The sequence below is a fragment of the Accipiter gentilis genome, chromosome 2 (genome assembly GCF_929443795.1).
Source record: "Accipiter gentilis chromosome 2, bAccGen1.1, whole genome shotgun sequence".
Lineage (NCBI taxonomy): Eukaryota > Metazoa > Chordata > Aves > Accipitriformes > Accipitridae > Astur > Astur gentilis.
Window position 1 is genome coordinate 37,520,557 of NC_064881.1, and position 16,112 is coordinate 37,536,668.

Consider the following 16,112-nt stretch of genomic DNA (forward strand, 5'->3'; position numbering starts at 1 on the left):
TAACACACTGATGTTTTCAGTTGTTGCTAAGTAATGTTTAGTCTAAAGTCAAGGATTTTTCAGCTCCTGATGCCCAGCCAGCAAGAAGGCTGGAGGGCCACAAGAGGTTGGCACATGACACAGCCAGGGCAGCTGACCCAAACTGGCCAACAGGGTATTCCATACCATGGGACGTCCCATCTAGAATATAACCGGGGGGTTGGGGGGGGGGAGTGGGGGCAGGGGGAATCGCCGCTCCGGGACTAATGGGATGTCAATTGGCAGGTGGTGAGCAATTGCACTGTGCATCATTTGTATATTTCAATCCTTTTATTATTACTGTTATCATATTATTAGCGTTTTCATTATCATTATTAGTTTCTTCTTTTCTGTTCTATTAAACCATTCTTATCTCAACCCACGAGTTTTACTTCTTTTCCCGATTTTCTCCCCAGTCCCACTGGGCGGGGGGGGAAAGTGAGTGAGTGGCTGTGTGGTGCTTAGCTGCTGGCTGGGGTTGAACCATGACAGGAGGACATCGCTGACTTCTGGGATCGGTCGACAGGCTGAACCTCTCTTCCCCCCCATAGGGACACCTATAGGGTAAGATTCAAATCCTCGGTTATACCAAGTGCTTCCCTGGGAAACTCAGAAATCTCTACAGAATTTTTCCATAATTTAATGTGCTGGTAGTCGACTGTATTATTACTTGCATGTGCTTTGCAGACAGTGTAGTTATCACTGGCAATTGAAAAGAGCCTGTACTGTTGCTTTAATAAGCTGTACTATTCATTAAAATCTAGCCATGATAGTTTGTAGAACACAACACTCCTTAAATCTGGCTGTGATAGTTCGTTGAACACGACTAAACTAAAAGTACAGTTCACTATTAGTGCATCCGTAATTGTGATAGTTCAATATATTGAATGCGACCGGACTTATAGTGCTGAATTCGACACTCAGAACCTAAGCCTAGCTGCTGCCAGCCCCTCTGATACATGAGGACAAGCTGGACTGCAAGGGGGTTCATTTTCTGCCAAACTTTGTTACTCTTTAACACAACTATTGTAGAAACGTTAATGTTAATATTTTTTAAATATCGTTAAATATTTTACTAGCAATTCTTTACTGGCAATGTTTTATGTAAGAAGCAGAGCTAACTGCACCTCCTGTGATTACTATACAATTAGTCAAAGCTACTATAAACTTGGCTCAGTGCCCGACTAATCACTATCAAGAAGATGGCAACTTAACAACCAGACCAATAAAGTGTTTAGATGCCAAAAGTGCAAGTTTTGAGAGAAATTCACTGCTAAGGTGTTCATGAGTTCACTAGCAGCCATATATTTCCCAGAAACAATGAAACTTTTTTTATTATATATTTTTATTATATATTTTCCTCATGACCGAGGTGAACATCTTTGTAGAAATCTTGTATCAAAACTTTTTTTAGAATTTGCAAACTGCAAATCCCCTGACAGGACCAATTCAGTAGCTGCGTTCAGAGCACATTTAACACACTAAAAGCACTTTTGTTTAAAGGCTTGGAAAAGAAAGAGCCAATTTTGCTAGCACTCTATCTTAAAAGTTTATCATGTAAGAAAAAAATGACAAAGATTTAACCCCTAAAACCTCTGCTGTTAGGTAGTGCTTAACAGAAAAAGAACACTGAAAAATATCAATTTTGTATTAGTAGAATATAATAGAAAAGGGGGATTCTTTTGGTAGAATACTCTATTATTTTTCTAGGGTAGCTTCCTTTAGGAGCAAATCTGAATTAATTCTGTCACTAATTCCCATATTTCTCTTGAGAATTCTAGGCATTTGTTTTGGTCTATAGGACACACAAGAACACCACAGCAAGACGTATTCATTTAGTGCCTCCAAACTGTAACTCTTCTTGCAGTGTGCCCTCCATACAACAAGCAAAGCTCTGCCAATCCGAAAAGGAAAGGGATGATTAGCTACTAAGGCACAACTGACTATTACTCTTCAGAAGAAAAACCTACAATTTGGGAAGAGATACTGACTTACCAGAAATAAAATCTTGAGATGTAGGTCATGTTAGATTAAATGGCATTCAACTGCAGAATTTATCCAATACTGTGCAAGTTATGCACAGACTAAACAAACTGAACAGAAATACTAACTGTATGCAAGCAATTCTCTTTATTAATATATTGAACTCAAGAGCTTAATGCCAACATAATGCCTTTTCTTCTCACTAGTATCAAGTAATTATGAATTTCAGCTAAGAGTCATTGAAGAGTGAACAGAATGTAGTTCATTCTTATAAGACTGCAAAACATCAGAGTGCCGGTATACAACTCTTATCTGAAAATAAATTGCTAAAATATGTATTTCAGAAAACTCTTCCCCTGGAAATTTTTACAGTCTCTCTCTCTCCTTTCTTAAGGGCTGGACAGAATTAGGCTTTGGGTAACTTGTTAAAATACTTTGAAGAACATCAACAAACTATCAGTGATCAGAAGGGAGAACAAATTACTAACGTTTACCATGCCAAATATTAAATTTTTATTTTAAATTTTTTTCACTAGATTTTACAGAGGCGAGACAGTCTTATGTGAAACAGATCTCCCAGCAGAGTGGAACACACTAATCTCTCTTACTGGGAAATCCAGACTCCTAGTTCTGAATTTCTAAATTCCATTGTTTGTTATTTCCTATGGCCTCATTTTTCTTCAATTATAATCTATTTCCTAAAAAAAAAATTCAGTTACAAACCAATTGCATCAGTTGCATGTGTCACCATGGAACTTGTGTCAATGTGTGGAACGTCAAACCTGTTTAAAAGAGTCATATGTCCACCTCAGAACCATACTTTCTAACTCTGCCACAGTTGCTTATCCCTTAAATGGTGATGATGATAATTTGTTTCTTGATAAGAGTATAAAAAATTATTGACTTTGTTAGCCATGCTTGAGTCCTAAGAAGCACTAACACTCCATCTCCAAATAAAACAAGAAAAATCAATTTAAATAATAGATTATATTTGGCTAAAACTATGTTAATTTTTTCCACTCAGTATTGACTATTGAATAGTAAAAGATTTATGTGGACATCATGTAATAATACAATATATAGCCATAGCCTCTGATTTACAGTATTTTGAAGTTTCCTGTAATGTGGTAACATCAACTATCTAGCTCTGTGTTAATACCTAGCTCTTACATGGCACTTTTCAGATCTTATAGGCATTTGTAAAGAATTTTAACAGCTCAATTCTCATTTTTTCTCATTGCCTAGCTCTGCAAAGGGGAGTTAGGCATATAAACCAGGCCTCCTAGATAATAAGTACTGTAACAGTCCATATTGTTTAGTAAAAATCTTCTTCCACTCTGGCTGTAGAAGTCATTAAATGTAATTGGACATATTTTTAAATCTTTATAACCACATAGGTTTAGAAGATATATTCTCACTGACTCATGGGTTTTTACTTTGACACCTATGTCTTTACAGAAGTATTACAAAACTGTTTAAGTTATATTTTATACATTCCCATTTAAAATATATTCTTCAAGTGGTGGTACAATAGCAGATTGATTCAGTCTTTGAATTTAGGACATCATTTATATGTTTAATCTCTCTGAGGTGTTTCTTAAATCTATGTTTGCCTAACATTACACTGAGATATGGCATTTATGTCAACATGCAGGAAGCAGCAAATACATATTTTTTTACAGATAGTTTTCTCCAGGCTTGTTTAAGTTAGTCACTTACAACATACAAACCACAAACTAACAGCAACGAGCTTTTGGTGACCATTGCTTTAAAGTAAATTCAAAACACAGAGGTTTTAAGGAGTCTTCCCAAATCTTCCCTGTAAGTAGCTATTACATCTATTCACAATTACTTATCATTCCAATTAAGAAAGGGAATATTTTTCATGTTGCACCCCATTAGTTAAGATACTGGATGATATTTAAGCTACTTGAACGTAATCCTTTCTTCTAAGTTCTTTTGCAGTATAATGAAGTTGATTTCTTTAACTTCAGCAATCTGCAATGTGTATACAGTAGAAATATTCAAGGGCAACAGTCACATCCATGTTTAAAAGCTTGAAGACAGCAATTTTTTGTGAGTTAGTTTTAAATAAAACTATCTTCTTATGCTTGAAGAATTCAATTTGTCTGCCAATATAAACAGTAGTATGTTTAGTTTGCTAATGGTGTTTCAGTTATTAGTTCTATATTAATAACTTTGACCACATAGTATGCACTGCAGTTTCAATTATCGACATGACTCTAAACAAACTTAAAATCATAAATAATCTGGAAGTACAGGCTTTTATCATTTAAGATTTAAGCATACACTTTATTCTTCAGTCTTTTTTTAGGAAAAATACAACTCTTCTGTACTTCTTTATTGCAGTACAGCTTATTTAATTTTGGTTTTGTTTCCGAAAGAGAATGTAGGACTGCTTGTCCTAATGTTCACTTCATGTGAACTATACCTATGACTTAAATGTGGAAGTAGAAGAAACAGTAAAGAAAAAATTAAAAAAAGAAAAAAGAAAAAAATTCTTAAAAGTATGACAACATTTTACTTGTGAAGACACCAAAATTGTCGAAGAAACTTGTCATGGCCAATAATATGAAAACCAGTTGTGTTGAAAACTTAGTATAAAATTATTTAATTTATAGCTATTTCCAACAGACAGAAAATAACCAGTATGATCAGTACTGTCTTGGCACTTGATCAGCCTTGGGGGGAAATGTTAAAGCCTTGATATTCTAACTGGGGGAAAAAATATAATCTCTCATTATTTCTGCGGATCTTTCCTGAGGATGGAAGATGCTATAGCAGAAGTTTTCTCTACATTAACCACCTTTTTGGGAATGGTAAGAGGATCAGCTAATAAAGAATTTATCAATCGTTCAGTTCCTTTGTAATTATTCTGCTGGGTAACCAGTCTTACAGTACTGTAATCAAAACAATATATGGGCCCATAATGGAATTTTTTCCCCTTTAGCAAATGGAAAATTGTTGTCTTTCAGCCTCTCTTCATCCTTTGTCATAAGTTTTTCTGACATTACTTCAGAGAGTTAATAAATGCAAATGAGTAGGATAAAAATGCCAGTAAGTGGTATCTGTGAACTGGGGACTGAATCATGAGGTAAGTGGATGAGATGGGGTGCCTATGAAGTCAAAAGTCTGTCACTGCTTCTAGAATATGGGGCAATACATCTCTTCAGTAGATCTAATGAGTCTTTGTTAGCTCAAAGAGGTTTTTCTTCTTCTCACCGCATGTCAAATTTTAAAAAGTTAGAAAAAAAAGTTCTTTGCAAATAACCTAACACACACAAAAAAATAAATTATTCTACATCTGTAATTCTTTCTCAGAAGAATTTCCTTAAACATCTTAATGTGATAATTACCTGTACTTGGGAAGATGTAGTCATTCTACATGTGCAAAAGTGAATTAATACTGAACAAACACTGAATTAATACTAGAAGTATAATTTGTTAAAATAACAATAACAACTGCATATGGTACATCAATAAGCACCACTGAATTGTCTAAGAATAATGATGTAATTGATGATTGTAAGATGATGTGATGAATATCTAATAACAAGCTGTATGAGGAATAGTCTCCTTAAGAAAGTGGCTAGATTTCACACCATAATCAAAGTTTTACAATGATAGATTTTGCCTCCATTTTACACAACTAACAGAAAACATAACTACATTTTTCTTTCAGCTTTGAAAACACAATAGTCTGTAACATTAAAATAATCTAAAATTTGCTGTCCACTATTGGGACCTTGCATATGACTTCTTATCGCACTCCTAGAGGCTCAGCTGATTTTGCTTAAAGGCAGCTCTGATGCTGTGCAGCTGTAAACTGGGATCAGCCTGCTGCAAAGTGTGTGTGACAAAGAGCTATGGTAAGCCCTGTTAGTCCTCACTCGACTCAGGAGCTGCATTTGACAGCTCAGACACATGGTCCTTGCTTGAGCTACTTTGCAGTGTGCCAATGCATGCAGTCTGAGAAACAAGCAAGACCAGGACTCCATGCTTAGTCAAAGTAAGAATTACGATCTCATTGGAATTACAGAAACACAGTGTGATAGCTCACATGACTGGAGTACTGCAGTGGACAGTTACAAGATATCCAGGAAATGCAGAAAGGGTAGAAGAGTGGTTGGCCTCTATGCAAAAGAGAGGGTTGAGTGTATCAACGACAAGAGGACAGTTCCTAGGGAGCCTTTGTTTCAAAATTGGCAAGATCTCCATCAGAGGAGATCTCATGGTAGGTGTCTGCTACAGACCTCCTGATGAGGACCAAGCCTTCCCCTGATAAATCACAGAAGCCTTGGGTCTGCAAGGCCCTAGTTCTCCTAGGGGACTTCAACTACCCTGATACTTGCTAGGAAAGCAACACTGTGCTGCAACAGCAATCTGGGAGATTTCTGTAATGAACTTTGGAAAATTTCCTAACATGGGTGCAGAATGTGCCAAACAGGAGTTCTGCCTTTTTAGACCTACTGTTCAAAAATAAGAGAGGTTTGTTTGGTGTCATGACCCTCACTGTTGGCCTTTGCTGCAATGACCATAGCCTCACAGAGTTTAAGACCCTAAAACGGGTATGAGAAAGACCGGTAGCAGAATAGAGACTGGATATCAGAAGTCCAGTCCAACTGGACCAACCCGTTTGCCTCCTACGATGAAAAAACACACCCAGTGGATGAGACGAGAACTATAGACATAATTTACCTTGAATTTAGGAAGATGTCCAACAGTATCATTCAACACCTGCCTCACAAACTCATAAAGCATGTTTGGGACAGACAGACCACAAGATGTTTGGAAGACTAGCTATACTGCAGAGTTCAAAGGATGGTGATTAAAGGCTCGACATCAAACTGGCAGACAGTTATGAGTGGAGATCCTCATGGATCAGTAATGGGTGTGATAGTATTCAATATCTTTAAAGCTCATTTGAATGATGGGATTGAATGCACACTCACCAAGTCTGCAGAGGGAGGAGAGGTAGTTGCACCAGAAGAAAGAGCCACTATAGAGAGAGACCTCAGTGAGCTGGAAGACTGGGCCAAAAAGAATTACATGAGTTTTAGCAAGGATAAACGTAAAGTCCTACACATGGAATAAAATAAGCCCCAGAAGCAGTGCAGATGAGGGCTGACTCTCTGGGGAGCAATTCTGCTGAAAGGCACCTGGGGCCCTGGTGGACAGGAAGCTGAACAAAACCCAGCAATGTGCCTTGGTAGCAAAGGAAACTGTCCTGGGCTGTGTCAGCAAGAATAGAGCCAGAAGATAAAGGGGGGGTGATTATTCAGCCTTACTCAGTACTTGTTAGGCCATATATGGAATACTGTCCATTTGTGGTTCTTCCAGTTTAAGAGCGACACTAAGAAATCAGGTGTCCAGTGGAAGGCCACTAAGAAGACTGCAGAACTTGACAGATGAAGAAAATTGAAGGAACGGGGTTTGTTCAACCTAAAGATCAGAACCCTCAAGGAGGTATCTAATCACAGCCTTTCGCTATCTAAAAGGTAGTTATAGAAAACATAGAGATACTCTTCACGTCGATGCATGGTGTCACGATTTAACCCCAGACGGCGACTAAGCACCATGCAGCTGCTCACTCAGTCCCCCCCACCCAGTGGGATGGGGGAGAAAATTGGGGAAAAGAAGTAAAACTCGTGGGTTGAGATAAGAACAGTTTAATAGAACAGAAAGGAAGAAAATAATAATGAAAAAAATAATAATATGACAAAAATAATACTAAAAGGATTGGAATATACAAAACAAGTGATGCACAATGCAATTGCTCACTACTTGCTGCCTGATGCCCAGTTAGTTCCCAAGAAGCAATCCCTCCCAGGCCAATTCCCCCCAGTTTATATACTAGGCATGATGTCACATGGTATGGAATACCCCTTTGGCCAGTTGGGGTCAGCTGCCCTGGCTGTGACCCCTCCCAACTTCTTGTGGCCCTCCAGCCTTCTCGCTGGCTGGCTTGAGAAGCTGAAAAATCCTTGACTTAGTCTAAACACTACTTAGCAACAACTGAAAACAGTGTGTTATCAACATTCTTCTCATGCTGAACCCAAAACATAACACTATACCAGCTAGTAGGAAGACAATTAACTCTATCCCAGCCAAAACCAGGACAGGATAAAAGGTAACAGGCACAAGTTTCTTCAGGAGAAATTCCATCTGGATATAAGAAAAAAATTCTCACCATAAGAACTATTAAACATTGGAATAGGTTGCTGAAAAAAGTGATAGAAACTCCCTCACTGGAAGTGAAGACTTGGCTTGAGACAGCCATGGATTACCTAATCTAAGGCCTTGCCTTAGATTAGGTAATCATCGAATCAGGTGATTTCCTGATGTCCTTCCCAGCCTAGACTTCTGATATTTGATCACTGCCTCAGTGTCAAAAGGAAAGAATAACTGAATGAGGTTTCACACAGGTTGGTCCTGGGTCAGGGACATTCAGTATTTTCATTAACACCTTGGACACCAGAATTTAGTGCATACTGATTAAATCTGCATTTAACAAAGAGCTGGGAAAGACCATGAATATATTAGGAAACATAATTAGTATTAAAAATGAGAAATTGAAGAAATTACATTAAATAGGATGCAATTCAGTAGAGACAAGTATAGGACAAAGCACAAAAGCAGGAATAATCAATTCACAAATATAGTATAAGGAACAAGTCATTTGGCAGCTTCTGTAACCCTTCAGGGCTTACAATAGCTCAGAAACATAACCTGAGTAAAAAATATCCTAGTGTTATGAAAAGAAAATCAAACTGGAAGATATGTACATAGTTATACGTAAAAAAAATGTGTGAAAATGCAAGAAATAATTCCTCCTCTCCACTGAGCACTGGGAAAGCCCCTTCTAAAATAATAAGCCCATTTTTAGAAACCATATTTTAAGAAAGACACAGACCCGTTGGGAAAACGACAAAAAAAGGCTGGAGGTCTATAAATATGACCCGTGAGGAAGGACTGACTGAACTGCTGTTGGTTAGTTTAAAGAAGAGCAGGTATTCTTGAATTATACAATAAACCATTGAAAAGATAAATTAAATAATGTGCTTTTTATATAGAAGCACTTACTGAAATAAGTTAAGTATAGCAACATGAGTTCACATTTGAATTAGAAAAATTCTTCTATTTGCAAGGCTAATGAAGAACTGGCATGCTTGAGCAGGATCTAAGAGCACTTTCTTTGGAAATAAATAATGTTAGACAAACATCTTCTGGGAATAAATACAGCTGGAGTAAGGAAGTAGTGCTGACCTGTTAGGACCAGTTTCAGCCCTAATTATCTATGGTGTGTTACCTGTATATATGGGTGTCTGTATACATATACACATACATTGTTAGCAATACATTTAAGAGGTCCAGATAACATGTCTGCATTTCAGACACAAGTGAGGCAAAGGTGGATTTTTCAACAATGTACTATAGGTAAAGAAAGGTATTTATAAAGGGAAGATCTAAAATTCATAATGTACCTTCTGCTTGCATATCCACGTTAATCAAACTGATGTTTACAATCTATAAAATGAAAGATACTGAATCCATGAATTCATTGTTGTTTTAAAAATCACTCTAGTCAGTGAAATGAACTGGCAAAAAACAGCAATATGAAGAAAAAAACTGTGTTCTAAATTCATCAGAACCCAATTCAGATACACAGTATCATTTGTTCCTTTTTCTACTAATAATCTGAATTACTCTGTAGCCTGCCTATTAATTGGATGATCATGATTTAAATTATATATCATCTCTCCTTTATTTTTCTCAGATACAAAGAATAACTTAAAAAATACTTTTTCTTTCTACAGATTAGAAGATCTTCTCTGAAATACTGTACTTGTTGCAGAACTTGTTGCTGACTTGCCAGCAGACTTATAAAAGGCAGCATTCATAAATATTTCACAGGGTCTGAGAAACAAGCAAGCAGAAAACAGGAGAGGCAGACATGAAAATAAAAAGGCTAATCGACCAACTGTGAATAGATCTATCTGTTTCATTTCCTGAAACATAAATGAGAGGAAGAGATTTATCAACTGGCAAATAGTTTCATAAAGGAGATAATTGTCTCTGCTTAAGTTGGCTTTCTAATAATGGCATTGCCCTGTAGGGGAATTCTGAATCCCATGGCAGATAAAAAAGTAGGGCCTCAATCCTGAAGTGTTTAATCCTTCTCTCTTGAATGAAGTCACAGAGCAGTCAATATAAGCAGTAATGTTATTACAGCCACATGTATTAAGCATTTCTTGTGATATGAAATAACTAACAAATGCAGAAATTTTCATCTTTCAAATAACAGAATTCAACTGTAACTCAAGTGCAATAAATGCCTGGGCAAAGATTCTCACACCTTTTTTGAACACTTTTTTTTTCTTTCTCAGGAAGGAGGGGAAGGCATTGTTTTTGTGCTGTCCTGTAACAATGGTATGCTACAAGATTTGCATAAGGCCAATTAAATTAGAAGAAATTTAAAAATCCCCATCAGAATTTTAGGCTTGCATGATACATTGATCTTGAAAAAGTCCAGCTAAAAAAACAAGTGTCTGAGAGGATGAATCCACTTTAAAACATCAATAAAATGAGAGTGACCAGTTAATTTTCAGCTGCTGCTTATGTTAATTTATCTGCTTGCCTACAACATAAAGCCATACTTTTCTCATAGCTCGAAATTCTAACTTCTTTTCAATATACCTTGCCCATAAATCACAATGGGGCAAATGCCTTGTTTTTCTGCCATATCTCCTCACCAGGTCCATCTACCCAAGCAACTGCTATTTTGCTACGGTAATGGGAGACATAAGTTATAAAATAAACTTTAAAAAAAAAAAAAAGAAAAAGAGTGGATAATTGTTGGTAAACTACAAAATAATCCAACTGCAATTAAATCTAGTCAGGATATCTGATACAACTTTACAATTTTCTCATAGTCTCTTCTAGAAGTCAGAAGGTTCAGAAATCAGCCAAACCTCCAGGGTAGCATTTTCCTGGAAACTAGTCTTACAGATGTTGATAATCTACAATATTTGCTTATATTTTGGAAGTGATATATCAATTTTCCTTCTCAAAGTCCTATTATAGTTCTCCTGTAGAAATGCTTCAGACTTATTCCAGATTCACTTTCATCAACTTGATCTTATGCCAGTTCCAGCTGGTATTACATGATAACTCCTAAAGAGAGTTAATCTTTCATTTTTGGCAGTTATACTCAGCCACTCATATGGCCTATGAGAACAAGTTGTGAGGATTTATGATGTCAAATCAAATGTATCTAACAGAATTGGAAAGTTCCTGTTTAGAATTCTGCCCAATTCCAGTATATTAATGTAACTCATTATTGATATTCACATGCCATTTTTGAAAACCGTATCATTATTGTGGGATTTTTGGTGTCTGCACAATATAATTTATATAAGTGAATGAAAACAATTGCAAGCTGTACTGTTCAAATAGGAAACACCACATGATAAAAAGCAGCACTTTAATGACATTTTAAGGAGTAACAGGTGAAGTATCTAACATACCACCGGTGTCCTCTTTATCTGCAAAGCTGCATCAGTTCACAAGAAAATATTAATTTCTTGCATAAAATAACATTTATGCATGATTGCCTAGTTTGTTTGCCCAAATGGTTTGTACACAAACATGCAAATTCAACAAGCAGATGCACACATATTTTTGCAGATACTTTCTTCATGTTACTACGTGATATTTATGCTACTTATGCAAAATTCTTTCAAAATGTTTATTGTATGTTCTGTGCATGAAACCTAGAGAAGACATAATTATTAGTCTAGAAGAAATGTTTATACTCCACCTTTAGTTTAGTTAACAGTCTAATTGAAACATCTTGTTAATCAAAAGGACCAAAATTATAGCACACCGAAGGTACTTAAATCAGTAATTTTAATGCAAGTAATGACATTCTAAAGCATTTCCTATTTGACAGACTATAATATCTATACCATCTGTCTGGCTTTTCACCATATGGCATTGTATCAATTCCTAACAACCTTCTTAATATTGGTCCTCTGCTTTTAAAGGTGGAATTAGCTAGTTTTATGAAGTTAGTGAGTGCAAAGAAGTGAAACATTGTCCTTTTGGTTGTGAATCACATGTTCTACCTACCAATAATAGTGAGTTTGCTTATTTAGTTAATATATTCTGCAGTTTCACATTTAGATAGAATTTTATCAGAACTGCTAGCTTCCAATGAATTTATTGCTTTCTTTTTCTTCCTCGTTCATTATTAATACTTACTTTATCATTAGATATGTTTATGAATGTGATTTGTAAATCATTATACAACGTTAGTTCTAAATATAGTCATACTGGGAAAAAATAAAAAATGGACTACAGAATGTTGTTACCCTTTTATACTCAAGTATTTTCATACCTGCTGCTATTCAGAATTCAAAACTTATACAAACGTGAAAAACAACATATTTTAACAACCATTTATGCTTGAAGGCCATAGTCCCCAAAAGCTACTGAGGTGCCTTTCTAAACTTACAAGTAGCTATGCATACATCTCAGTCTTATCACAGTACTGCTGGTAATACTTTATTGTCTGTTAGGAGAGATGCTTTTAAAAAAAAACCTGACAGTGTGTGTGGTATTGATAAATGAAATGCTAATTGTGGTATGCTTTCCTTTTAAAGTGTCTTTTCAATGACAGATTACTGAATTGTATTATCAAATACATAATACACAGAGGACAGCAAGATTGGTGGTACAGTTACCATTTATGTTACAATTTATGTGGGATATGAAAGCCATGAATCTTTAGAATGTCATTTTATCATGGTTATTATACAAGAAATACATAAATCCTTTCATGCAGCCACACCTACATGTGATCATAATGATGATTATTATTTTTTTTTCCCCATTAAGCAGTTTTGAAACCTGGGTGTTCTTTCATTTATAAAACACAGAAAATAAGGATTGGAAGAACTTTGAAAAGATATTTAGGCTGTTACCCCAGCTCAAGATGAGATTACATGTATTTAAACTCTCCTGGATATATATATCTCTCACATGATCTTGAAAACTTCTACTCGCATACCTAAATATTCTTTACTTCAGAACGTTTTGTTTGTGTCCAACTATAAATGTTCTTCTTCACAATTGTAGCCCATTATATTTTATGTTTTCCCTCTTCATTCACTGGATTCGTCTTTCTCTAGATCAAAGCAGTCCAGTTCATTCCCACTTGTTTATATTAAGCTATATTTTAGAGAATTTTGATCCTTTTAAATATTTTTTTCTGCCCTATTTTCACTGGTCCACACCTTTCTTGAAACTTAATTTCCATAGTAGAGAAAATCAGGGGTACTCACACTGCATAGCTTTAGTCACCTATGGTGGAAGACAGGATCCTCGATTTAATTATCACCTGTGTCTGACAGCCTCCTCCAGTGAGTGATCCACAGACAAGACTAATAGACACTTTTACACTGTTTAACAGTGCATGTGAACACCCTTATAGAAGTATACAACACCCAGCTGGTTACACTGGAAGATTAGGAGACTACCATCCTAAAATAGGTATCTATCTAATTTAGGATATGTGAATACGCTGAAAATCTCCAGTAGATAAAGTCTTACTAGTTTTATTATAAAGGTTTCATTTATGTGCATTACATGATTAATTCTGCTATGCACGTGTATCTGTGTGTGTGTGTGTGTGTAATTTAGCAATTTCTAGTAATTATACATACATATAGTATGTAGTAGTAGGATATAAAATGTTAATATTATGTATATGTATACAACTAAACTTTTTACTCGTTTCTGTGACATGTTGTTATTGAAGCATATACTGCTGTGATCCATTGTAAACCTATTTCTGCAGCTGTAATACCTATTATGTTTTTCTTCAGCTCAGATTTGGGTAGCTGATTATTCCAGCCTACCTCTAGTACTTCATTCTCATCCATAGCAGGTCCCATTTAGACTGTCCTCGTATTTTATTACCAAAAAAAAAAAAAGTCATCCACGTAATTTTCCAGCTTTTGTGGATTTCTACTATACACCATCTATGTACCACCCTCAGATTTTTTTGCCCTCTTCCACTGTTCAGAAACATCTCAGTTCACTCTGGACATTAGTATAAGTATCTATAGCCTTGAATTACAAGATAAATGTCCATTCTGTTCCCCATACCCAAACATTCTTTGTGAACAAACTGTACTCTTCAATATTAGACTTTGCTGTTATGCTAATGTACATGTATAAGTATGCACTTTTTTTATTATATAAACTAATATATATATATAATACGTATGTATACACTAATACTTTAATTCCTTTATTCAGGTTTTCATCATACTATTCGTCATAGTATTTGGACATCAAATATATTCAGCAGAATGACTTTGTGCTTTTCTTCTCTTACATTTTTCTGTACTTTTTGCCCTTGATCAATTTGGTCTGGGTCAAAACCAGGTATAGACTTACTTCTACAGTCCTTATCAATCCTAAATTCAAGTCTTTCTCATCTGCTTAGCAAATATGTAATGAAGATGCTTCATGAACTACAGATTGTACATTGAATCACTGCAATTTTGAAATCCATCTTGGTGAGTCTTAATATTTAGCATGTGATAGATTTTCAGCAGCTCGTTATGAAACAAACTTCATAATGTAAATTCCTAGGTAAAATAAGCATACTGAAATACAGACAAAGTTCATGTTAAACAAAACAGTAAGGTGGGACCTTTTTTACTAAGACAGTGGGGACACTAGGATTAAAACTTCAGGTACTTACAAAATATTAGTTTAAATAGATTGGCTATCAAATAATAGCTAGATGTAAAATTAACAAATCACTATAAGAGTAAGAATTCCTCTTTACCTTTACACACAGGTCTATGATCACTCCATGCAGCAAAAACTTCAGCTATCCTCTGACAGGTGATACTTTTTGAACCCTGTAGCACATAATCTTCATCACAGGAGAACTGTACTGTTGCTCCCAGGCTAAAATCAAAGACAAAAAGAATCATTTTTTTTACAAATAGGTACCAGTCAATTTTTCCATTCTTTTAGGCATGACAGTCCTGACAAAAAATACAAACATGCAATCCAGTAATTTTTATTCTTTGTAGTAAAAGGCTGCAGGCTATGTACTAGCCTGACAGTGCACAGCATTCAGCCCTCTCTACGTTCCCTTTGCCCAGAGCTTGTTTACCTCTTTTTAACAGTCGTTTGGCAGTCAAGTGACTATTTTCTGACCTAACTTCTTCCATACAGTAAAGGTTTGACAAACCTGGGCACTGTGTAACAAACATTAGCTATTTATGTTAACTGAAAGCTAGGAAACAATGAGAAAGAGGTACAAGGAAATAACCTAGAAGAGCCAAAAGATCAATCACAAGACTGAGAAGAAATCCCCAGTATAAACATTGTATTCCTCCGAGGGAAGACCTCAGGATACAGATGACTTGCTGTAAATATTCCCCACCCCTGACTCTTCTTGAGGAATTCTGGTGCTTTTGACTTTAGAAGCAGAGGGGCTTTGGAAGGGGGAGCACAATACCAGAGAAAAGGATTAGATATTAATAATGTTTCTTGTAAAAAAAAGAAAAAAAAAGTATATTATTAATAAGACTTTCCTGTATTAGTTCGGACTAGGAATGCATTATTGTAAATAGTGTCATGGTTTAAGCCCAGCCTGTAACAAAGCACCATGAATCCGCTCGCTCACTCCCCCCCCACCTCGCAGCCCCAGTGGGATGAGGAGGAGAGAACATAAAAAAACGCTCATGGGTCAAGACAGGGACAGGGAGGGATCACTCACGACTTATAGTCATGGGCAAAAGACAGGCTCAACTTGGGGAAGAAACAAGATCAATTTAATTTACTACAAATCAAATCAAAACAAGGATAATGGGAAGTAAACCCAAATCTTAACACACCTTCCCCCCACTCCTCCCTCCTTCCCAGGCACAGCTTCACTCCCTGTTTTCTCCACCTCCTCCACTCCCAGCGGCACAGGGGGTTGGGGTCAGTTCATCACACCTTGTCTCTGCTGCTCCTTCCTCCTCAGGGGGAGGACTCCTCACTCTTCCCCTGCTCCAGTG

The 16,112-nt window shown here is 36.2% G+C and overlaps 1 protein-coding gene across 3 annotated transcripts in view; it reads right to left on the reverse strand.

The window, feature by feature from the left end:
• The window catches only part of CSMD3 (CUB and Sushi multiple domains 3), a 767,893-nt gene that overhangs the window by 425,334 nt on the left and 326,447 nt on the right, over nucleotides 1–16,112 (reverse strand). For all 3 annotated transcript variants that reach the window (XM_049824473.1, XM_049824463.1, XM_049824457.1), the window contains one exon: nucleotides 14,885–15,009. In XM_049824473.1, coding sequence (XP_049680430.1) covers nucleotides 14,885–15,009 — 125 coding nt within the window. The remainder of the gene's footprint in view (nucleotides 1–14,884; nucleotides 15,010–16,112) is intronic.